The sequence below is a fragment of the Pan paniscus genome, chromosome 1 (genome assembly GCF_029289425.2).
Source record: "Pan paniscus chromosome 1, NHGRI_mPanPan1-v2.0_pri, whole genome shotgun sequence".
NCBI lineage: Eukaryota > Metazoa > Chordata > Mammalia > Primates > Hominidae > Pan > Pan paniscus.
In genome coordinates this window covers 190,476,915-190,501,997 of record NC_073249.2, presented here as the reverse complement: position 1 = coordinate 190,501,997, position 25,083 = coordinate 190,476,915, and the positions used below count along the sequence as shown (strand labels likewise).

The 25,083-nt window shown below is 52.9% G+C and overlaps 1 protein-coding gene across 2 annotated transcripts in view; it reads right to left on the bottom strand.

Annotated features, from left to right (window-relative positions):
* Positions 1-25,083, bottom strand: part of STK40 (serine/threonine kinase 40) — a 46,208-nt gene that overhangs the window by 2,985 nt on the left and 18,140 nt on the right. The window contains exons 2-10 of one of the 2 annotated variants that reach the window (XM_034961331.3): positions 18,523-18,642; positions 16,058-16,158; positions 15,560-15,703; positions 12,528-12,755; positions 11,687-11,739; positions 6,083-6,198; positions 1,506-1,650; positions 1,247-1,366; positions 751-835 (exon numbers count right to left, since the gene is read on the bottom strand). In XM_034961331.3, the coding sequence (XP_034817222.1) occupies positions 751-835; positions 1,247-1,366; positions 1,506-1,650; positions 6,083-6,198; positions 11,687-11,739; positions 12,528-12,755; positions 15,560-15,703; positions 16,058-16,158; positions 18,523-18,634 (1,104 nt within the window). In that variant the 5' untranslated portion in view covers positions 18,635-18,642. The remainder of the gene's footprint in view (positions 1-750; positions 836-1,246; positions 1,367-1,505; positions 1,651-6,082; positions 6,199-11,686; positions 11,740-12,527; positions 12,756-15,559; positions 15,704-16,057; positions 16,159-18,522; positions 18,643-25,083) is intronic. The other variant, XM_003812591.5, reaches the window with a different exon arrangement.

The following is a 25,083-nucleotide window of genomic DNA, read 5'->3' as shown; positions in this document are numbered from 1 at the left end:
ATGAGGTGCCCTCGGGGTAGGCACTCACTGTGGGCTAGTGATGATGATTTTAGCCAAACAGCTAAAGGGTGGAAGCTGGAGGTGGGTAGGGACTGAAACTCTCTTTCCTCGGGGGCCAGGAGGCTCTGGGAGGCTCTCCCAGGCACGGCCCCTCCTGGTCCTACCTGCACACTGCTCACTGTGGAGCTCCAAGGTGGGCCAGGGAGGGAAGGTCCTTCCAATATCCAGGGCCCAGCAATGCTGTTGCTCGGCCAAGCCCTGCCCTCCAGGGGGCACCCTAAGATCACCTGCCCTCTGCTGCCTGGTGCCCAAGTCTCTGCCCCCACCCTAGGCCCAACACTTTCTCCAGTGCAGGGAATGGGGAGGAAAGAAATAGGGAGAAATGAATCATCTGAAAAATGAAAAGCAGGAAGGGTGAGAGAGAACTCTGAGTCAGAGGGGCAGAGAAATGTGACTTGGGCAGCAGGAGGAAGCTGAGAGGGCTGGCCTGGGCCACTTGGGCACTGGCTCCAGCTCGGCTGTCTCACAGGTCTCTCTGGCCAAAGATCTCCAGCTACACCAAGCCCAAGGCAGGCCCCAGGCAGCTCAGGCTGAGGACTGAAGTGTCCCTTTCCCACCCCAAGGCTGGGGAAGAAGACCAAGGAAACTCTGTGGCCTGCGCGGAGCTGCCACCTCTGCCCTTGCCCTGCCTGCCCCCAGAAGCCTGTCCCTTGGGGCTGGGTAATGGCCCATCTGCCCTCCCCAACTCACCTCCTGGGAGCTATCCGCATTGCTCATTTGGTCATCAATGTCAGGAACCACTTGCAAAGGCCCACTCAGAGATGACAGGGACTGCCTGCAGGGAGGCAGACAGGTCAGGCTGGCCCCAGAGAGACCAGGTCCATTGATCCCAGACTTAACTGGAGTCAGACACACCTGGGTTGTGTTCCTGCCATGAGAGACTGCTTCTCTGAGCCTCAGTTTTCTTATCCCATAAAGGGGGACAATTTCTCCCTTATAGGTGGTGGTGAGAACTCAGTGAGGCAGTGCCCATGCCCCGCTGGCAGGGCCTGGGTAACTATGGCAGCCCATAGTTGCTCAACCTTCAGTTCTGCCTATGCCCTCCCAATCTTGTCCATGCAGAGAATCTGGAAATCTGACTCTAACTGGCAGAGAAGCAGGCTGACTACTGGCTGCTTTTCTGGGTAGGATGGGCAGAGGCCCTGAGGACGCAGCCATGTGCCCGGTCAAGTGCCTGTCCACTTACCATGATGCAATGATGGCACTGAGGGCCTCCAGGACGTCGGCGGCGGCCAGGCGCTGCTGGGGGTCAAGGACCAGCAGCTTCCGGATGAGACACACGGTGTTCTCAGAAACCCGTCCATCCCTGAGGCAGGGAGTTGGGGAGGAGGGCTCAGTGGGTGGTGCTGGGTCTGTGGCCAGGATGCCCAGGCTCACCGTGCCGTTTCCCTGCCTTGAGCCCATCAGGCTGGCTGCCCCCCCACCCCCCGGGAGGCAGGACTCACTCAGGGATGGTATACTCGGCAGCCTTGATCTTGCGGAAGAGCTCCTGCGGGATGCTGTCGTAGAAGGGGAACTGGCCATACAGCATGGTGAAGAGCACCACGCCCAGGGCCCACATGTCACTGGGCTTGCCACGGTACGGCCGGCCTATGGGCACACACATACCACACTGTCTTCAGGCCACAGCACCACCGTGGCTCACCAGCCTGGAATCCCACCTGGGACCCTCCACCTGCCACCCTCACTTCCGGTCCCCCCAGAGTCGTCCTCTGAGCTCCTGCCCGTGCTCCCTGCTCCCCTGTTCCTCAGGATGCACCTCTCCTGCCCCAAGGAGAGGGCTCACTCAGCACCTGCTCACAGCACCTGCCCCGCCCGGCCAGACGGCGAGCCCCTGGGAGCCAGGCATGGGTCTGCAGCCCCAGCACCCAGCACAGCAGCTCACAAGCAGGGGGTCAAGAATGCTGGCACAGCAGATAACTAGCTGGCTCCAGATGAGCTGGCCGCTCCTCCTGTCACCGTCCCCACACCCCGCCTGCCTCCTTCACAGCCCGGATGACTACTTGCAGGTCCCCTCCTTTGTCTACTTGTGACTCCCCATCTCCCCTCTAGAAGGGAAGTTCTCAGGTGCAGGTGCCTCCCTGCGGTGTTCACTGCTGAGCCCCAGTGCCCAGCACGGACCCAAGTATTTGCTAAATGAAGGATGGCCACTTAATTCACCTCTCTGTGAGAGTTTCCTCATCTGTAAAGCGAAAAGGAGCAGGCATCTAATGGAGCACCCGCTTTAGGACAGCACGGGAAGAAACTTTTATTTCACTAACTGTGCTCCACAGCTTGAGGACACTGAGGCCCAGTGATCTGCTCTGTCCAGGGCCACATGGCTGCTCAGTGGGCCCACATCTGACTGTCAGGCTCTGCTGCTTGCCTGCTTTCGGGGCAACCTGTCCACCCACCCAGCAGCAATACAGCCATTGTCTGACCCACTCCCCCAAATGCGAAATATGAAGACCACTGGAGCATTTGAAAGCTCTTGGCCCTGCCCACTCCCTGCGATGCACCCTCTGGTATACCAGCAGGCTGTGGCAGCCTGGACCCCAGAACACAACTCTGTTCTCCGTGGGCGTGGAAGAGACGCTGCCAGGCACCCTAGCGTCATCTCCCTGGGCAACCAGGGCCCAGTGAAGGGCAAGCAGTTTAACCGGGAGAGGGTGTGCCATGTGTGCATGGCAGTGCCATTACAGGCCTCAGCCTGCGTCTTCAGAAGGTACCACGGCACCTTCAGGATGGCACTGCCGCCTACAACAGAGGGCTGTTGTGGGGAATAAGCACCTGCCCTGGCTGGTATAGCAGGTAGTTCTGTGGAAGATGAGCTTCTCCCAAGCTCTTTCCAGGCTGTGTCATCCTTGGCTCTTTCCAGCGCCCGGTGCCAAAGAGCAGCTGCGGTGACTGTGTGGCTGACCCCATGGCTGACTCGAGGACAGCCCCCTTTTCCTAGAACTTGCTCCACCAAGTGGGGTTGCCAGTACAGAATCTATTACTTGTACCACCATTCTTAGCTCTGTATGGTTCCAAAAAAGGTGCTGCCTCTCCTCCCGTGTCTGGAAGATGCTTCCTGTTGAGCTGTCCTGCTGGCTTAGGCAGGAAGGATCTGCTTCCAGGACCTGTGTAGGGTTCCCTCAGCCCGAGCCTCTGTCCTGACCTGGAGGTATGAATGGCCCCTCCCCAGACAAACTCACTGGGAGCCTGACCTGGGCAGGCGACCTTCCCTGGGCTTTGGCTTCTGAGGGGACACTGTACCCGCAAGCTTCCCTTTCAGCAACGATCATGCCAAACACTAGGTTAAGGGCATTACATATATATATATATATATATATATATATTTTTTTTTTTTTTTTTTTCCTGAGACAGAGTCTTGCTCTGTTGCCCAGGCTGGAGTGCAGTGGTGAGATCTCGGCTCACTGCAAGCTCCGCCTCCCAGGTTCACGCCATTCTCCTGCCTCAGCCTCCCGAGTAGCTGGGACTATAGGCGCCCGCCACCACGCCCGGCTAATTTTTTTTATTTTTAGTAGAAACAGGGTTTCACTGAGTTAACCAGGATGGTCTCAATCTCCTGACCTCGTGATCTGCCCACCTCGGCCTCCCAAAATGTTGGGATTACAGGCATGAGCCACCGCGCCTGGCTGGTTAAGGGCATTATTTAATCCCTCAAGTACTACTACTGCCATCCCTATTTTACAGATGAGAAAATGGAGGCTCAGAGAGGTCTGTAACTTCCCTAAATTCACACGGTTATTAGCCAGACTATCACCTCCATGAGGGCCAGACCAGGCCTGCCTTTTCACAGCTCCATGCCCCATGCCCATGCTGGGCACATGGAGAATAAATGAAAGGGCAGACCTGGGTCTGAAACCCACATGGTAGGGCTGGTACTTCAGCTTCTAACCCAGGAGGGAGGAGGCTGAAGTCAGAAGGAGATTGGAGGCTGTGATCACACAGCTGGTTCAACAGCAAGGCCAGAATGAGAACCCAGGTCTCTGGTCTCCCAGTCGAGGATTCTCTCTGATTCAGTCAGATTCCTTTGTTTCATCCTCCAAGACTGGCACGAGTCTGGAAGAACCAGAAGGATAGGCTGCTGGCAACAGCAGGGAGGGCCACAGAGCCTCAGACTGCAAATGAAGGCCACTCTAGGCTGGTGCTGCAAGAGAGGAGTCCCAACCAGGGCTAGCCCACAGCCCGAGCCCTGCAAACAGGCACAGCCCCACTCACAGGCTGGGTGGAAGGAGGAGCCTGGCTCTATCTCCTATGGGGATGCTTTGGGGATTATTGTAGAGGGTGCCAGACTGTGCTGGGCCATGGGGGTGGTGCCCCAGGAGTTAGGGTATACCCCTGGCACCCAGTTCCCTCTAGCAGAGGCTGTAGTGACTCTAACCAAAACCCCCAGGTCTGGGGAATGGTGCTACTGTCTTTGCACACGGGCAGCCCTGGGGACAGGCCTGGCTCTCCAGCAGAAGCGGCAGCTGGGGGAGCCTCCGAGGGAGTTGTAAATGCTTGTATTACAGCAGCCTGCTCACCAGGACGTGTGTGAAGAGCTGGGACGAGGCTGGCTCGGCCACTGCACGGAAAGGGCGCACTCATGTGTGGGGTGGGGATGAAGGATCTTGGAGACAACCCCAAGTTCTCCATGTTGGAGGGATGGGAGCTGGTGTAAGCCCCGGTTCCCTAAAGGATTTGGGCCAAGGACAAGGGGGAAAGAGAAAGCAAGAGTCGACAGTGAAAGAGTTGCAAGAATGGGCTTTAGTGGGAGGCAGCCCTGGGGCTGCGCCTCCATTTTCCAGTTTACTATTTATTAGCTACGACTTTGGACAAGAGATGTCATCTCTCTGAGCCTCAATTTCCTCATCTGTGAAAAAAGGACTTAAGATAGATATTGGCCTCACAGGGTAGCTGTGTGGTTTAAACAGATAATGCGAGTCACGCTCAGCACAGTGTCTGGAACTTGGAAATCAGATCAGTGGGCAGTAACTTTATGAGATTTTTTTTTTCTTTTTTTTTTTTTTGAGATGGAGTCTCGCTCTGTTGCCCAGGCTGGAGTGCAGTGGCACAATCTTGGCTCACTGCAACCTCCACCTCCTGGGTTCAAGCGATTCTCCTGCCTTAGCCTCCTGAGTAGCTTGGATTACAGGCAACCGCCACCACGCCCGGCTAATTTCTGTATTTTTAGTAGAGACAGGGTTTCACCATATTGGCCAGGCTGGTCTCGAACTCCTGACCTTATGATCCCGCCACAGCCTCCCAAAGTGTTGGGATTACAGGCATGAGCCACTGCACCCGGCCTGTGAGTTACTTATTTGTTTTGTGTATTATCTGTCTCATCCCCACTAGAAAGTCAGCTCCATGAAGGCAGCAATGTTTGTCTACTTTGTTCCCTGTTGTCTCCAAAGTGTCTAGAACAGAGCTTTGGGCCTGGGTGGCCCTCAGCAAACAGTAACAATGAATGAACACAGACAAGGAGAGAGGGCTCTGAAACACAAACTCATAGCGGCACACTCAGTTAAGAACTGTTCAATGGCTTCCACTCGCACTTGAAGTAAAGGATGACATCTCTTACTGAGGCCTATGTCAGGCCTTGCCTGATCTGGCCCCTGCGCACCTCTCTGGCTTCCCCTTGAACCAGGCTCACTTTCTGAGCAGCTTGCAATTGCTCCAACGTGCTGTGCTGCCTCTGGGACCCTCAGCCTCAGCCTAGTCACACATACCCAGGGAATTCCTAGTTCCCCTTAAGATCATAGCTCAACTGTCACCTCATGGGGAAAGTCCTCCAAGCACCCTTCATCCACTCTCACAGCAATCCCGTTCCTCCCTAGCACTAACCTCAGAGGAATTAAACATGCATTCATGTTATCATTACGTCTTCCACCTCCAACAGACCAAACATTTTGTATGGGGAGGGACAGTACTGGTCTGGGCCCCCAGTGAAGCCCCAGCACCTTGCCCAGGGCCTGCCCACAAATTTGCTGAGTGGATTGTCACAGAGCCTGGCTGTATTGAGCTTAGAGGCCCAATGTCTGGCACACACACGTACCGCTGAGCACGTCGGGACTGATGTAGGCAGGGCTCCCTCTCTGGTCCTTCAGCAGGTCCCCCTCGCTCACCAGATGCTTCCCGAGGCAGAAGTTGGTGATGGTTATCCGATGTGTCCTAGGAGTGGGAGACAGAGTGAACAAACCTCAGTGTCTATAGCAACAGGCACAAGACACGCGGGCAGGACACACCTCGCTGGGCCAACCCCCAATCCTGAACAGTAGGAGGTAGGCTTCTCGTCAGAGGGTGAAGCAGCTGCCCCGACCCCCTCTCCAGGGAGCAGAGCAGAGGAATCAGGCCCCAGACTTTTCTGGCCACCAGCCGAGCTGTCCCAGCAGGGATCGGCTTCTCTCCCAGGTACCTGAGTGTTGCACAGGCCATCCCCGGACCTGCTGCCCGGGCTGAATCTCGGGGTAGAGCTTAGGGCTTAGAACAACTTTCAGAGATTTCTCAAAAACAGCCTCACGTAATATTCTAGACTGGGAGTGACCTGAGATTTAGTTCAATTTCCTCATTCACACATGAGGAAAAGGAAGTCCAGCAGAGGTGAGTGACTCCACCTTGGAAGGTGACCCAAGGGCTGGCCCCGAGCCACCTCCGCACCACGGAATATGTCAGTTCTCACTTGGCCCCACAACCACTGCAGAGGACGAAACTGACAGTGGCCAATGCGGGGGATTTTCTCACTGTCCTGTTTCAGATGATACAACAAAGGCACAGGGAAGTGAAAGGACTTGGCCAAGGTCATGCAGCTGGTGAGCAGAAGAGCAGGATCCAAGACCAGGTCTGCAGGGCCCCAGAGCTGCACACACAACTGACAGCTGCCTCATGCCCAGATGTGTCCCTGGGCAGGGCCCCAGGCCCCGAATGACTTTTCCTTCTGTTCCATCAAAGCTGACTCATCCCTTACCTCGTACTTGTGACTCTGCCCTGGCTAGAACATCACAGACCCTCCCTCTGAAAGGCGTGGGGCAGGGCAGCTTTGGGCTCTGATCCTTTGGAGAAAACTCACATGTGGACAAAAGGAAGTGCCCCGAGAGGACTCTTACACCTTACACCACACTGGGGGCTGGGAGGGTGGGCAGGCCCTGTCTAAGAGGCCTGGGAAAGGTTTCCTGGCCCACTGGGGCAGGCAGTGAGGAAGGATGCCTCTCTACCCAACTGCCCTGCTCCTGTGTCGGCTGGCTGGGTGGAGAAGCTAGGGGGAGAAGCTGGGAGGACAACAGGAAGGAAAGCTCCATGGGGGCCTTGGGCTGCCTCTCCCTACAATCAACTCTCAGAGGCACAGGGCATGTGTGGCTGCTGGTGGATTTCCCCAGGAGCTGCATCCAGGAGGCTCTGAGAGCCCTCGGTGATCTTGGGGAATTCTGCTGGCAAAGGGCTTGATGCAAAACAAAGGCCAGCCTGTCCTCTGGATTCCCCATGGAAACACCGACTCCAGCGCCTACATAGGTCCGCCCTGTCGGCTGCCATAGGAATCTGACTGGTGGCCCGCAGGCGGCTAGAGCCTGAGCGCACAGGTGAAGGGTCACTGCGAAGGGTCACTTGCACGTCAAGGAGTGGGCTGCTCTAGCCCTGAAGCTCCAGTGCCGCTGCCCTGAATATGGGGCTACTCAGGCCTCTTGTCCAGAAGGTTCCCACAGAGCAGAGGCACTGTGGGTTTTCTCCCCTGGTCAGAGATGGCCGCGGAAGCTGCAAATGCATCCTGTGGGTCTCTGAGGCTCAAGACGCTGAGAGGAGGACAGCTCAGGAGAGAGTACAGTGGGTTTGGGAGTCAGGTTCCTAGTCCTGACTCTGCCACTTCTTTGCTCTGTGAATCTCTTGCTAAACCTCAATTTCCTCATGCGTACAACAGTGAAATCCCAGCACCAAACTCCAGAACTGGGTTAGGATTCAGCAAGATAAGATAATCTCATGGAGGGCACTTAGCCCAATGCCTGGCAAATAGTAGAAGCTGGTGTTGTCCTCTCATCCCCGATGGTTGGCACACCTGGTAGGAAAAGACTCTGTCTTGGAGGCGGTAGGGGAGAGGTGCCATGGTGTGACAACAGGCCCTGGAGAGCACATACCAGTGTGGCTGAGCTTTCAACTCAACACTGCTGGTGGGACTTTCCCGCCCTCTGCCAGGGCACGGGCAGGCACAGCTGAGGCTCTGCAGGGCTGAGCGGCAGGCGCACTGGAGTCTCTCCACAGGAAGTGGCACGGGCAGCTCCAAGTCCTCCTGAGGTTTGGCAACACTCCCCTGCCCTGCCACCACCACCCAAGTGGGAGGTGCATGGCTCCTTGGGAGTCCCAGACCCCCTAGTCTGGTCCTGACAGGAGGGGGCAAGGGCAGAGTGGGACGGAGGGAGGGGACATGTGTCAGTAGGATCGGCTCTGAGTGAGTCACGCTTTAGCTATGGCCCTCTGGGCTGCCACAGTGTTTTTCTCCTTTTCTAGGAACTTGGTATGTTGCTTGCCTACCAAAAAGAAAGGAGGAAGCAAAAAGACCCCACAGCACCTCACATAACCCCAGAAGAGGATTTCGAATTTCGATCCTTTTAAAATCCAAAGCGGGGTGAACTTGTTGTTGCAGCTGCCTTGCCAACACCTCCCCCTGTCTGCTCCTTGGGAGCTCTCTGCTCTGCCGAGAAGGCCTCCAGCTGGTCTGCCTACTGCTCCAATGGAGTTATAGCCTGGCATGATGGGTGGGAAGGGGCTGGAGTGGGCTGGAGCTCCTTCAGGTCAACTGAACGAGGTGAGAGTGGGGCCCCAGAGCGGAGGGTGTGCCAGAGGACACACACGGAGCAGTGAGTCTCTCTGCACCACACTACCCTGCCACTCTGGAGCGCCCATGACTCAAGTAAAAGGCAGCCAGAACCTCTGTCTGCCCTGAGACACAAAAAGGGGGATTTATCAGATTCAGGAAGTACAACCAGGACACTGGGTATGAGTGAGGCATTGGCATTCTGCACCCTGAGGAGCACGCACTCACACTCACAGCAGAGCTGCTACAGCCACACCGGCGTATGCAGGGAGGTGCGACCCCTTGACTACACTCCCAGGACCAAGGGGGCCTGGGGAAGTGAGAGTTGGAAGCAAATCCCCCAGTGACACAAAGGGCCAGGAGTGCTCGTGTGGTTAGCAGGCATGAGCCCGGCAAGTTCCCATGACAACCCTGGGATGTTCATTTAGAGCCAATGAATGGCTGCTGTGGAAGGCCTGGGAGCTCTCTAGTCCAGCTGGAGGGCACATGGGCTCTGCAGCCAGATGGATTTAGGTGCCCAAAAAATATGCTCTCTCTTTGTGAACAGTAAGCCTGTAGTTCACAGCAGGATGGGACTGGCCCAAGGCCCCAGAGAGGGCCAGGGGAAGGGGCAGGACCCAATTTCCCAACTTTATGACAACTGGCTCTCCACAGCCCAGGGCTGGTTTGCTCGGGGCTCCCCACCACCTCCTCTCATGATGCAGAGCTATGGCTAGGGGACCGCTGGGCCCTCACCAGGGGTGTCCTTATTGGCCACTCAACATGCAGCAGGCCTCATCTCCAGAGATGTGAGCCCATGCGTCCTGTTCTCCTGTCTCTCAGCCACAGGCTCTCCAGTCCTGGCTACATTAGCACTGGGGTGTGCCTGTGATGCGCCAAACCCCATCGTATCACGCAGCCTCACACCCACTGATTTGCATCTCAGGCCAATCTTCCCAGGAAGCCAGGATGACCTTCACTTTCACAGACGAGGAAATGGAAGCTCAGAGAAGTGCTTGGTACCTCAATATATGAATTCAATCAATAAGTACCCAGAGGACCACACTCTCACGGTCTCCAAGATAACGAAGAAGTGGCACTGGGAAGTGAGCCAGGTCTAACCCCCATGTCAGTGCTGCTTCCGTCCTCCTCAACTCACTCACTCAGCCAGTCCAGGGTTCAAGCAGCTCTGGAATTTCCTGTTTCCCTCCCTTCCCCCTGCAGAGCATAGCAGGGCAAGGTTCTCATCCTTTCACTTTCTCAGCCTGGCAAATCCCAACTCATCCTTCACAAATCGACTCAGGTGGCAGCCACTGTCCCTCCACATGTCCCTTGCCCTCTGCACGCCAGTCCTCCACACATGATACCATCTTCTGGTCAGTACACCATCAGATGGTGGGCTCCAGAGGGTAGTGGGAACCACTGAGCGTTTCTGTCTGCAGCCCCAGCACCAGGTGGTGCTAGTCGAAGGATGGAGAACGCTTAGCAGCTGAGGTGCACAGCATCGTCCCGATGGCCTCTCAGGCTGGAGCTATGGGATCTGGAGCCCCCAGCAGTAATTCCCCATCAGTTGAGATGGGGCACAAGGCAATGCCCCCTCCCCGGAGGCCAACCTCCAGGCAGCTTCTTTTCCTCTGACCACTGTGGCTTTGGCTTCTTTAGAGGACAGTGGGCCTCGGGCCCTTCCTGGGCTGGGCTGGCCACATCATGGAATGAATCACCCACCACAACACTTCTGCTGTGAGATTCAGGCTGCCTTTGTAAGCCCTCCAACCTGCTCAATGCCGAGTTGAGAGGTGACAGAGGGGAGCTCAGAAATAATGGGTGGGGGCGGAGTGGGGGAGATGCGCCCTTCTCAGCCCTGCATTTCAAGGATCATGGTAGCCCACAGAGTGGGCCCACTTCCTGCTGGTCCTGGCTTCCTACATGGTTGGTGGTCCCTCTAACATGGTGAGACAGTGGTAGCACTGTCCCAGATCACTCCAAAGAGGCCCAGGACCCTCTGTCGAGGCGGGATGACAACCTGAAACCAGGGCCACGCTTGGTGTCCCTCTGCTGCTGGTTCACCCCAACAAGGGTGGGCCGCCGGATCCCCTCCAAGTCTAAGGCATGCTCTCCCTGCTGCTGAGAGAGCTGGTGGCATTTTACAGGTAACCACTCACAGCTGCATCCCTCTCCAGGAGGCCCTCTTAGCCAAAAGAAGCTGCCTTGCCTAAGGGAATGCCCCTCCCTAAGGACAGCAGACATTCAGTGACTGATTGCTCTGGGGGCACAAAGGCCAAGCGCGGGCCATCTGCAGGCCATCCCACTCTCGAGTTTTTCAGGCTGAGGCCCTGCTGGGACTTCACTGCGGTTCAGCTTCTTCCTCTGCCTAATTCCACCCCCTCACCCTGAGAGCACTTCACAGTAAACCTTCTGCACGTAAACCTCAGTCCATTCAAAAAATATATATATTTTTGTAGAGATGGGGTCTTCATTATGTTGCCCAGGCTGGTCTCAAAACTCCTGGGCTCAAGTGATCCTCCCGCCTCAGCCTCACAAAGTGCTGGGATTACAGGCGGAAGCCACCGCACCTGACCATTTAGTCCATTTTTATAGTAATTTTCTGAGTACCCACTAGGAGCCAGGTGTGACAAATAAATGGACAAGGGAGATCTGAAGTTCTTCCCAGAGCTCCCTTTCTGTGGCTCAAAACTCCCAGTCTCAGCAAGCTCCCAATTCCCATGTTCATCCCATCCCCTGAGCCCTGGGATTCCTGGAGGAAGTGGGTTGTTTTGAGTCGGAATCCTCATGAGGACACTTCAGGGCCCTGGAGAGTTGCAATGTGTAGCCCGCCCCAGCCCCGGGGTAACTGTATGGATGTAGAGACAGGGATCTTACCTCTTGTTGAGCACCATGTTCCCCAGCTTCAGGTCTCTGTGCACGATATTTTTCTGTAAAACAACAGGCGTATGGTTTACATTGTCAATGTGAGAGGTGGGGTCAGGGCCCACCCGTAAGACGGGGGCTCTCCAGGTGTTCGAGAAGGCGGGAAAAATTCTATGATGTGTCTCTTTAGGCTCCAAGCACAGGCAGATCAGGACAGTTCTAAGTTCGCGTGACCTGCGCGTCTGGATGGGGAATGAATGTGCACCTAGTCAGTGTCTCCCCTTCTGTGGCAGCTTCTTTAGCTCTTTCTCCCCTCAGGGCAGTGGCTGGTGGCGAAAGTCACTCATTTTTTCCCCTCCATTAGACATTCCATGGACAGGATGGATCTGGGGGTCGGGGAGGAGCTGTCATGGCTTTGTGACTAAGTACCACAGGCTCGGCCCACAGAAGCGGCGCACCGGGAAGAGGCTCAGGCTCTCCTATCCTTTGTCCCAGCGTGCCTGACACCTCTAATCCTACAAAAAGCTCAGATGTGCTGTAGTTGCTTGGGTGGGTATCTCACTGTCATCACTATATGCGGGTGGACACCAGGCCTCTTAACTGATGGGGAATTAACACAGTTGGCTGTGGTAATTACCACAGCTGGGCTGCAGGTCAGCCCTCACCAGGAAGGTGGCCTGCAGGGTGGCACTGTGCCTCACCCTGTGCACCTGCCATTCAGTCACTCTTCTTTTGGACACTCCCAGCTGCAAAGCACACCTGGGTGCACAGGACAGAGCTGCCTTCTGCTCAGCAGCAGCAAGAAAGGTGGCTTTCTGTGGCCAGAAGGCGCAGCAGCAGGGTGTGGCCTCACCTGGTGCAGGGCCTCCACCACGCGGACCACGTCGTAGAAGATGACCACAGTCTCCCTCTCGCTGAGCCTCTTCTCCTTGATGACGTAGTGCTGCAGGTTGATGAGGTCAGCAGTCTTGTCGCTGAAGTCATGAGCACAGAGGCAGTCCAGGACGAGGCAGATGCGCTTCTTCATCTTCTTAACCATCCGGCTGGATTCTGTGTCCTCAACGATTTCACAGGTGCGGTCCTGGGAGGCAATGGGGCAGCGCAGGGCTTGGCTGTGAACTTGGCAGGGCCAAGGCCAGGGCCTGGGACTCTCCTCTGGAGTGGGACACTCAAACCAGTGAGGGAGCCTGGAATTAGCCTGCATGTGCGGGCCAGAGAGGACTGAGGCCTGGGCAGCCTAGACCATGGGGCAGCTCGGCACTGTGCAGCCTCTTGTGTGACAAATGCCAGGACCAGCAAGAGGCTGAAGCTAAAACATCTCAGGTGAAGGCTTAATGCTTTGATCATAATGCAAAGGATTCAGATCAGGTCTGGGCATTTAGAGCCCAAGGGCCCTCTTAGCCCAGTGCTCAAGCAGCAAAAATGGGAATCCTCCCTCCATGGCACCCAGATTCCAGTAATCACCAACAGAACCCCCTTTTGATATCTAAGATGGTGGAAGTTAGAAAGAGGTCAATCTTGGCAGGCTCCAGAGGCCATACAGGTTCTGTGTATCCAGGACACCTGTTTTCCTCAAGTGCCTTCCTCCTTTCCTCTTTTCTCAGAAAAGAGGACTGTCGGGATGCAGTACTCCCGACAGTCACATGATGGCTAAGAGTGACTTTGACCTCAGACTGCTGGGTTCAGGCCCCAGCCACCTTGTCTTAGCTGTGGGACCTGGGGCAGTCTGCTTACCCTCTCCAGGTCTCTAGTTCCTCATCGGTAAAAGGGAGCTAGTAATCTTTCCCCCACAGCCCAAGAGAAGTAAATAAGACAATCCATGTCCTGTGCTTAGGTCATGCACTGCCAGGGCTCAGTAAGTGGGTACTGCCACCAATGTTGTGGCTGCGAGATGGACACAATGGTAGCAAACTCTAGACCCATTTTCCTTGCTGAAAGGTATTTCGAGTAAGACAAAAAACAGGGGGACTTCATCTGACCAGCTTGAGGAAGTCCTTGGTGTCATGTGGGGTAGACTGACTGTCCCCTCTGGGGAACTCCTGAAGGACTGAATATCCACATTTCTTCTTTTTCTTTCTTTTTTTTTTTTGTGAGACGGAGTCTCACTCTGTTGCCCAGGCTGGAGTGCAGTGTCACGCTCTCGGCTCACTGCAAGCTCCGCCTCCCAGGTTCATGCCATTCTCCTGCCTCAGCCTCCCGAGTAGCTGGGACTACAGGTGCCCACCACCATGCCTGGCTAATTTTTTGTACTTTTAGTAGAGATGGGGTTTCACCGTGTTAGCCAGGATGGTCTCAATCTCCTGACCTCATGATCCGCCCACCTTAGCCTCCCAAAGTGCTGGGATTACAGGCATAAGCCACCTCGCCCGGCCTCCACATTTCTTCTTAAGAGCAGGACCATACCTCATATTTGCTTTTCCTAGCACAGTGTCTGGCACACAAACAGTACACTAGAAACACTTCTGATCACCCAGGTTCTCTCATCCAAAATGACATGAACTAAGGCCAAGCTTCTGAAGATATCACAGACAAAATACCAAGAAACCACAATCACCCTCAATTTGATTTCATGTTTATGGGGATACTCTAATTTTTGGAGTTGCCTAAAAATACTCTGAGTCACCTCTAATTGCAAATCTAAGAACAAAGACCTTGCTGGGGTGTATACATGGGGATGGGAAGTGTTTTCCCTTTGTTTTATTTTAGGAACTCAAGCTGACAAGGAGTTTTTATGCCTGAACAGCAATGATGATGACAGTGTTCCAGCAGCAGCTCAGTGCTTGACACAATCTCATTCATCGTCCCAACCACCACTGGAGGTAGGTACTGTTATCACTATCCCCATTTTATAGATGGGGAATCTGAGGCCTAGAGACCTTAAGTGACTTGCCCAAGGTCATACTAGCTGAATCCAGGACTGTCAGCATCAAAATGTGACTGCTCTCTCTGGCACTGTGTGCGTCTCAAACAGCAGGTCTGTCTTAGCAAGAGCTGGTCCTGGCCAGCAAATGGCTGAGGGCTCAGTGGATGCTCAGCTGAGGAATGGGGCTGTTCCCAGGCCTGTGAAGGAGGCCTCCCAGTCATTCTGAACCCAACTCTTCATTTCTGGAGACACAACTTCAGTGCTGCCCCAAGAATGGTTCTTGTCAGGTACACACTGTTAATCAATACCTTTCCTAAGGGATCTGACCACCTGTTCTTCTGCCTGCTCAGGCATTTCAGTTTGTCCAGTAAATGTCTCAAAAAAAAAATTTTTTAAAAAAGGACAAGGGGGCCCTTTTGAGACGGAGTCTCGCTCTGTCACCCAGGCTGGAGTTCAGTGGCACAATCTTGGCTCACTGCAACCTCCACCTCCCGGGCTCAAGCGATTCTCCTGCCTCAGCCTCCCGAGTAGCTGGGACTACAGGTGTGCGCCACCATGCCCAGCTAATTTTTGTATTTTTAGTGGAGACGGGGTTTCACCTTGTTGGCCAGGATGGTCTCGATCTCCTGACCTTGTGATCTGCCCACCTCGGCTTCCCAAGTTGCTGGGATTACAGCTGTGAGCCACCGTGCCCGGCCTGGGCCTGGGTGTCTTTAAGTGACTTCTTGCTTTCCTCTTTTCTCAGAAAAGTGGCTCTTCAAAGAAAGCCTGGCTGCTGTTAAGATGCAAACTGTGTGCATTCCTGGCTAGGCTATAACCATCCCCACAGAAGCACAGCTAGTGTGGCCCAGCCTGACTTCCAGCCCAGCCCATCTCACCCACCCTGGAAGTCCTGATGTACCTAGCATGGCAGGGACACCCAAGGGTCACGTGAGCTGCTCGTATGGCTGTGGCCCCAGCAAGTGGCAGCCCCCAGAGCCAGCCAGAGGTGGGCGCAAAGGGTGAGGGGGCAGGCCGCTCACCTGGAAGAGGCCGTGGTGGTGCACCACGCCATCCTGCGTGTGCAGGAGAGACAGCAGTGAGTACTCGGTGTGCAGCAGCATCTTGCCCTGCCGCTCTTCCTGGCTCTCTATGCCTTGGTCCCCCCTCTCCTCCAGGGTCAGGATCTTTAGGAAAGCATAAAAATAAAACCAAAACCAGAACACCTCACTTTACACAGCAGAACAACCAGAACGGGGGAAGCAGGGGGCTTTTTACCACATGACATTTGTGCACAATGCACATACAAACACACCAAGTGAAATCGTTTTTCTTAATATGATGGTGATGTAATTTATGCACAGACAAAACTCTTTAAATCAGAAGTTGTTCTGAGGGAGACTGTGAACTTGATTGCTTCTCGGGAAGAAATGGCACTACTCTTGTTCACAATGACGCAGGTGTGAAGGTGGAGGAGGGAGGAGTGGGTTGGCATGACAGGCCCTGTTCCTGAGGCACCCTCACCCCCATGTCTCACTTACCTTCAGCTGATAGAAGTCATCCGTGCCATCTTTCCTCGCCAAACACTGCACTATGCTTGGCACCGGTGAGTTGCCCAGACGGGGACCTACGGCACAGAGAGCTGCTGGTCTACTTTTCAGAAGCCCTGGCTGTCACGACGCCAGGTCACCACGTGGTCTTTTACTAGACCTTCTATTCAGGAGGGCACCATAGCTCACGTGTACTGGACTGACCCTCCAAGGTCTCCTGGTGGAGAGTTTTCAAGGTCTCCCCTCCAAAAATAGAGGGGTATGTGTGCTCTGCCTGGAGCACATCCAGCTTTTGCAGACACATTTCCCAAAGAGAGGTTTTCAACCCTGGGTGCACGCTGGAATCTCTAGTGAGCATCTATTAAAAACAAGAGATCCAGGCTGGGTGTGGTGGCTCACACCTGTAATCCCAACACTTTGGGAGGCTGAGGTGGGAGGACTGCTTGAGCCCAGGAGTTTGAGACCAGCCTGGGCAACACAGTGAGACTTCTTCTCTACAAAAAATAAAATATTGGCTGAGCATGGTGGAGCATACCTGTAGACCCAGCTACTTGGAAGGCTGAGGTGGGAGGATCGTTTCAGCCCAGGAGGTTGAGGCTGCAGCGAACTGTGTTTGTGCCACTGCACTCCAGCCAGGGCAAAAGAACAAAGCCCTGCCTCAAAAAAATCAACAAAACCCAAGAGATCCTGGATCCCCTGAAGAGCAACTTCAGGGTGAGGATCCAGGAAACTAGAGCCGCAACAGGTTCCCTGGTGATTCTGATACAGCCATCTGGCCCCTGTTCAAGTGCCAGCTTTGGGGACTTTCTGTACTTCTGGAGATGCACAGTGCTCACTGTCCCGTGACAGCACCTTGCCCAAGCTTTGAGAGTGGAAATCTGATGTCACAGTGCCACTGCTGCGTGAAAAAACTCTTAACGAAGCTCCGCGGCTCTTTGTTTTCCTTTTTACCAGTGCAATGTTCACAGACCCACTGCTCTTAACATACCACCCAAACTCCTTTGTCTGGCCCCCAAGGCCTTGCATGATTCAGTTCCCGCCCACCTTTCTAACAGGATGTTCCATTCCCTGTCCCATGCCACACTCCAGCTCCTAATGTTGGGCTCCTAGTTCCCAACATGGTAAACCCTTTCCTGCTGCTGGGCCTCTGCAGTGCTGTTTCTTCTGTCTGCAATGTTCTTCCCCAGCTTTCCCCACAGTTGCTGCTTCTCCTCCTCAGGTGTCAGCTCATATGGTGCTTCCTCATAAACAGGCCTTTCTTGCCTGCCCTACCTACGGGACCTTCTCATCTCACGTCATCGTGGAACTTCCTTCAAGGCACTTGCACCACCGGTGATGACTGGTGAGTTGTTTACTCTGTTTCTCTGTGAGGGCAGGAACTTGTCTTATTCACTGCTGCATGCCTGGCAAACAGCACAGGCCTGGCACGTAGTAGGTACACACCATTAAGTATGTACTGAATGACTGGAGCTGGAACTATCCTGTGCCTGTAAGTCCAAAATGCTGTCCCAAAGTAAAACTCACGCCCAGTCTCTGGCCGCAACCCTGACTATAAGCAATTTGGACTGCTGGTCCTTATGCATCATGCAGAAATGCTCTGCTGCTCCTCTGGCCAACTGCCAACACCTGTGCCAGGATTTCTGTGCCAATTTAAATAAATTTGGGGGGCTATACAAAATGCTTTGTGAAATTATGCCATCCAAAAATGGCATAAAGCAGTGCCTTGGATGATAGATCTTGGGTTTTCATTTTATTTTATTTCATTTTATTTTATTTTTTTAGAGACAGAGTCTCGCACCGTTGCCTAGGCTGGAATGCAGCCTAGTCGTGGCGTGATCACGACTCACTGTAACCTCAAACTCCTGGGCTCAAGTAATCCTCCTGCCTCAGCCTCCCAAGTAGCTAAGACTACAGGCATGTGACACCACACCCAATTAATTTTTATATTTTTCTAGTAGAGATGGGATCTCACTATGTTGCCCAAGCTTGCGAAGTCTTGAACTCTTAGCCACAAGTGATCCTCTCACCTCAGCCTCGCAAAGTGCTGGGATTACATAAGTGAGCTATTGCACCTGGCCAGAGCTTGGGTTCTAACGCAGCTAATGACTTCTAATGGGTGTGCTTCCTGTGAGCACGTCACCATTCTAGGGGCACACATAGGATTCTCTGGGGGGAGAGTCGGAGCCTAGCTATTGGCTAAGGCTGATCTAAGGCTGGTATGGCTAAAACACTGACAGCCCCTGGTACAGAGTGACCCAAGGCTTGGGTCTTCCACTGATATAAACATACTCCGTTTCAAGTAGTGAAGCTAGGGACCAGGCCTGGGGCAGGGCAGGACCACACACTGCTGTGGGCGGGCCACCTCACTCTGATGTCTGTAGGTCAGATCATGCGAGCCAATGTGCCCTGCCCCTGCCTCCCATCCCACCCATTTTTCCCAAAGGTCAGAGGCTTACCAAGGATGAATGGTCCAGCTCTCTTTGCATTATTTCCAGAAATCCCACTTCCTAGAGCCTTGGCCCTGGCCGACGTTTCCCCAGCTCCTCTGTCTGATGCTCTCCGCTTCATTCTCAGCTCTAGACAAGACAGAAAGACCCCTTCTCACTAAGTAAGTCAGCGAGTTTCCTTATGCTAACCCAGCCTGCAGGTCTTTGACTTGGGATGCGTCACACAGCTGCCGCTGCTGCCTCCAACTCCTCCTGCTCCCAGAGGAGCATCCAAGGCTCCAAGTGACAAAGAACCACAGCTCCTTTACTTGGGATTAATTAGATGCTAAAGGTGGACATCCTTTAAGGCAGCATATACAGGGTACAGAGGCAGGGAGCCAACACACCACCACCAAGTGGCCAGTTAAATTCAGAGAGGAGAAAACTGGGCTTTGTGCAGATGCTAATGCCAAACAGAGCCCCAAGAGACTACCACAGAGACAGAGAGGAGAGCCAGCCCCATCCAGCTGAACCCCAGCCCTGAGGTGAGCAACTATTCCCAAAGTGAGACCTGCCCTCCAAATACCTACAGCCTAATGACCCGAGGTGCCCATTCCTGGCCCGTATCTGGACAGTGGGCCCCAGGAATGGGATGCTTGTTACACGAGGCCTGGGGGCTTCTTATGCCCATGGAGTTTGATGACTACAGCCCTGAGAACCCCTCTCCCCATCTTTCCTTGACTCTCTGGTCCTCTCAGATGAAAGAACCCCCCAAAATTGTCAATGGCAGGGTTTACTTTCTCTTCCCTCATAAACTCAAACTTTTCCTGAATTACTTTTCAGAAAAAGAAAATTCATTGTGTATTTAAGAGTCAGTTAAAGAACACTACTGAAGATCACTGAGCACTCTGATTTGCCTGATAATCCTGAGATCCTCCTGTGTAAAAATGAAAGGCGGACATTGGGGCCAGAGGCTAAAAGACACCTCTGGACACAGATTAAAAAATAACAGATAAAAACACAAAAGAGGAGTTGTCTCTTCCAGCTCTCCAAAGTCAAACACCTTGGCAAAGCAGGATCCGGGGGGGACAAGGAAACAGATGTGTACAGACGCATTCCACATGGGGAAGGTCAGGGTCACAGGATGCCCAGTGTGGGTGCAGAGCTCCGGGAAAATTTCCCTAAGGATACAGGAGTGGGCCAGGCAAAGGGCAAGGACCTTCACGGTAGGAGGGCCTCAGTGAGCAAACATGCCCAGGTAAGAAATGGCATGCAAGCCACCAACGCCAGGTAGTTTGTGTTGCTGAAGCATCCAACGCGAGGCAGGGAGTGGTGAGAGGTGGCCCAGGATAGAGGCCTGACACCCACCTTAGGAGTGTAGCCTTTACCCTTCCATAATGGACTCAAAAACAGAACTCCAGCCTGTTCCTGTATTTTTCTTCATATAAAAGTAACTGATGTTCTCTGCAGAAACATTAGAAAATACGCATATGCAAAAATAAGAAAATAAGGTACCCATGACCTTACCTCCCAGATATAACTGCTGTTAACATTCAAGCATGTTTTTCCTGTGTGTGACTGTGTGTATGCTTATACAAAGTTTTATTATTACAAACATGTGGACCACACTGTAATGCTATTTTATGTTTCCTTTTTTCCCACCTAAAATACATTAAGGGAGGCCTGGCGCATTGACTCCATGCTTTTAATCCCAGCACTTAGGGAGGCCAAGGTGGGTGGATCACCTGAAGTCAGGAGTTCAAGGCCAGCCTGGCCAACATGGTGAAACCCCATCTCTACTAAAAATACAGAAATTAGCTGGTCCTGGTGGTGCACACCTGTAATCCCACCTACTTGGTGGCTGAGGCACGAGAATCGCTTGAACCCAGGACACGGAGTCTTCAGTGAGCTGAGATCACGCCACTGCACTTCAGCCTGGGCAACAGAGTAAGACTCTGTCTCAAAAAAAAAATTAGCTGGGCATGATGGTGGGTGCCTGTCTCGGGAGGCTGAGGCAGGAAAATCGCTTGAACTGGGGAGGCGGAGGTTGCATGAGCTGAGATGGTGCCATTGTACTCCAGCCTAGGGGACACAGCAAGACTCCATCTTAAAACAAACAAAAACCATTAAGGATAAATTGTATAGTATGTGAAATACATCTCAATAAAGCTGTAAAAAACAAAACAAAAACCCATTAACATCCCTGCATCACAATATTCTTTTGCAACATCACTTGAAATAGCTACACAGGCTCCTTGGTACAAATATACAGTGATTTCTCTGACCATTCCCTATTTATGGACATCTAGGTTCTTTCCATTTAAAAAGAATTAGCCGGGCGCGGTGGCTCACGCCTGTAATACCAGCACTTTGGGAGGCCGAAGCAGGCGGATCACGAGGTCAGGAGATCGAGACCATCCTGGCTAACACGGTGAAACCCCGTCTCTACTAAAAATACAAAAAAAAAAAAATTAGCTGAGCATGGTGGCGGGCCCCTGTAGTCCCAGCTACTCGGAAGGCTGAGGCAGGAGAATAGCGTGAACCTGGGAGGCGGAGCTTGCAGTGAGCCCAGATCGCACCACTGCACTCCAGCCTGGGTGACAGAGTCAGACTCTGTCTCAAAAAAAAAAAAAAAAAAAGAATTAATAGTCACGCACATACAAGTATACATCTTGTCAGCCAGGCGCGGTGGCTCACACCTGTAATCCCGGCACTTTGGGAGGCCAAGGAGGGAAGATCACGAGGTCAGGAGATCGAGACCATCCTGGTTAACACAGTGAAACCCTGTCTCCACTAAAAATACAAAAAATTAGCCGGGTGTGGTGGTGGGCACCTGTAGTCCCAGCTACTCGGGAGGCTGAGGCAGGAGAATAGTGTGAACCCAGGAGGCGGAGCTTGCAGTGAGCCGAGATCGCGCCGCTGTACTCCAGCCTGGGCGACAGAGCAAGACTCCGTCTCAAAAGAAAAAACAACAACAACAAAAAAAGTATACATCTTGTCATACTTATCTGTCTCCCTCTGGATAAATTCCAAGAAGCAGAATTGCAGAGTCAAGTGGGGCACATTTTAAAAAAATCCCCATTAGGCTAATACAAGGGGGACATGTTTTTAAGGTATTTGACAGATGCTGCCAGGCTGCTTCCAGGATGGCTGTGCCAATTTACAGTCCAGTGAGTTCCAGAACTTGCACCAGGACTGAGTTATTTCCTTACTCTTATAAATGGCTAATTGGGTGGGCAAAAAAAGCATAGCATTTTAAAATCCATAATTCTTTCATTATATCTGAGGTTGAATTTGTTTCATATGCTTACTGGCTGTGTCTATTATTTCTTTTATGAATTTCCTTTATATTCTTTTTCTATTTTTTACTGCCATGTATTAGTGTTACTGATTTTTAGAAACTCTTTCTATGTAAGGATGTAACTGACATATAGCTTTTTCATCTTTTTTTTTAATTAAAAAAATAAAAATAAATGGTTAAGGGCTGGGTGCGGTGGCTCATGCCTGTAATCCCAGCACTTTGGGAGGCTGAGGCGGGAGGATTGCTTGAGCCCAGGAGTTCGAGACCAGCCTGGGCAACGTTGCGAGACCCATCTCAATAAAATTAATATAACATTTAAATTTTTTTAATTAAAATTAAAAATAAGGTTGACTTTTTATGTAAATATTTCTGTCTTTTCCTTTAGTTTGTTTTTGCTGATACTCCTGGAAGCCGTCTCCTACTCTGAGAACAGGTGTGTCTTCACCAGTAAGGTGAAATCCTCACATGCTATTGTTTTGGCCCTTATTCTTTTTTTTTTTTTTTTTTTTTGAGATGGAGTCTCGCTCTTGTTGCCCAGGCTGGAGTGCAATGGCATGATCTTGGCTCACCGCAACCTCCGCCTCCCAGGTTCAAGTGATTCTCCTGCTCAGCCTCCCAAGTAGCTGGGATTACAGGCATGTGCCACCACACCCACCTAATTTTGTATTTTTAGTAGAGATGGGGTTCTTCCATGTTGGTCAGGCTGGTCTCGAACTCCCGACCTCAGGCGATACGCCCGCCTCGGCCTCCCAAAGTGTTGGGATTACAGGCATGAGCACCGCGCCCGGCCTGTTTTGGCCCTTATTCTAAACCCTAGGAGACTGACTATATGTGGTGCACCAGAAAGTAAGAGGGATGATCCATTGCACTGCAGGTCTAATCTACCAGGCTCCCAATTTGTTTTCAGAGCTGTGCCACTGGGGAGCACAGTCATGACTTAATTTTGAGAATAACTAGGATTGTGTAACTCACTGAGCCCCAACAGTCCCCAGATGGAGCAGAAGCCACAGTTAGGCTTGGCTGGGCCTTCTGCCAAAGAGGCTCATGCTGGAAGCAGATTCAGTGTCATTCACATAAAAGCAGAGAAGGGTAAAACTGCTTCTAGAAATATCTTTAAAAGCTGGGCAGTAATGTGTCTGGCACTGTGTTCCTGCTCTTTGCTTGGCTAACTCCTACGCATCCTTCTCAATCTAAGTATCACTTCCTCAGAGAAGTCTTCCTTGATAACCTCATGACCAGTGGGTCCCAGTTAGTCTCACTCATGGTGGTCTGTAATTTTCCTCCATAGTACTTTCCAGATTTTGTAACTATGTATTTATTTGTGTTTATATGCTTAATGTCTGCCCCCCTCCACCAGAAAAATTCCACCACAACTAAAAATTTCACAAGGAAAAACAAATGTATAAACATATATATAAAACCACTGCAGCCCACTGCCAGGCCCAGCAGATACTCCATGAGTGAACGGATACCTTCCCTCCAGCTGGTGACAGTCATTGCCAGGGTCGGTGGCCCTGGGCCTGTCCTGCGCTGCCCACTGCTTCCAGTAGTAAGTTGGTATCACCACCCTTCTGATCCTGTTCTCTGTCTTCCCGGGAGCAGTAAGCCACCTCTTTCTTTCCCAGGTCCCTGGAGAGCACCATGGAGGCGCGTAACATCTGTGTAGACGCTGCCTACGCGCCTACGCACAGGCATGGTCTAGACAACAGTTTGCAGGGAGCAGCTGCAGCACAGACAATCAGTGGGCTCAGCCTGACCCGCCCCTCCCCCATCTCAGGATTCGACTCAAGCAAATGGCGTGGGAACTGCTCCAAGACACAGGCCGACAGAAGGATGGCAGCAGACGCGCAGGGAGACGAAAAAGATGCTTGCGGGGGAAGAGGGAGCAAGGCTGCCTCCCTTCCTGCCACCTCTTCATGCTACCCAGAGTTGACTGAAGCAAAGGAAGCGTCATGAAGAGGCAGGCCCAGAAAACCGGAAGCTGCTGCAGGCTTACTAGTAGGGTGAGCAAAGACACAGCTCCCAGGGACAGACCCCCCCTTTCCCTGCCCCATCCTCCAATCATCTGGCTGTGCGTCCCTCCAGAGACACGCCTGCAAGTGGTCCACAAACACTCCTCTAGAGGGCCTGCTCAGAGGGACCCCGGCTTCACAGTGAGATCTGTGATGATGCCCCAGCTACTCTGGTCTCAGGAAGACTGGGAGCCCAGGTCCCCCCAGACACCTGGTCCTCAGGCTGGGGTGCATGGTCCACTACTCGGTGCCCCAGGAACTCAACAGTCCTTGCTTAGCAGTCTCCGGAGCTTTGAATCTGTTAACTCTTCTACATTCTTTTTTTTTTCTTTCTTTTTTTTTTTTTTTTGAGACAGAGTCTTGCTCTGTTGCCCAGGCTGGAGTGCAATGGCGCAATCTCTGCTCACTGCAACCTCTGCCTCCCGGGCTCAAATGATTCTTCTGCTTCAGCCTCCCAAGTACCTGAGATTACAGGCACCTACCACCACACCCAGCTAATTTTTTTTTTTTTTTTTTTTTGGTATTTTTAGTAGAGACAGGGTTTCACCATGTTGGCCAGGCTGGTCTTGAACTCCTGACCTTAGGTAATCCGCCTGCCTTGGCCTCCCAAAGTGCTGGGATTACAGACATGAGCCACCACACCTGGCCAACTCTTCTACATTCTATCCTCACAAGTCAGCACCAGTCCCCTTAGAACCTGAACTCAACAGGAAGCTGAGAGAGGCAACAATGAGGGTGAGGGGAGGAGGCCAGGAAAGAGCAAGAGCCCAGCTGGCACTCCGCCGTCCGCAGGCTGCTGTGCCTGATTCTGAAAGCAGGGGGTTCCATTGCTTTGCCAAGCCTGGGGAGCAACTGTGGGCCTCAGTGTGAGAGGGCCTCACCTGTGGGACAGCTCCCACTGCGTGGCCTGAGTAGGGGGTACCTGATCTTACTCTGTCAATTTGGGGCTAAAGTCATCTCACCCTAAAGCTACCGGGCAACGTGAGCCCAGATCTCCCAGCAAGGCAGTGAAAGCCAGGCCATCAGAGCCACATAAGGGTTCCAAGGCTGAAGATGCCCGGAGTCCAGTGGTATAGTGTGACCAGGTCCAGGAGAGCTGGCAGGGATAGCTCTACCCCATGGTTCCACCTGGTAGACACACCAATCTCCAAAGGGATGAGGGGTACAAAGATGGCACTGAGCAGATGAAACGCCACCACTGATCTCCCCAGCTCAGTCTGTCCTCATGTCTACCCAACTACAAAGGAGCTGAAGCCTGGCCAAGGCATGGAGGGTCCC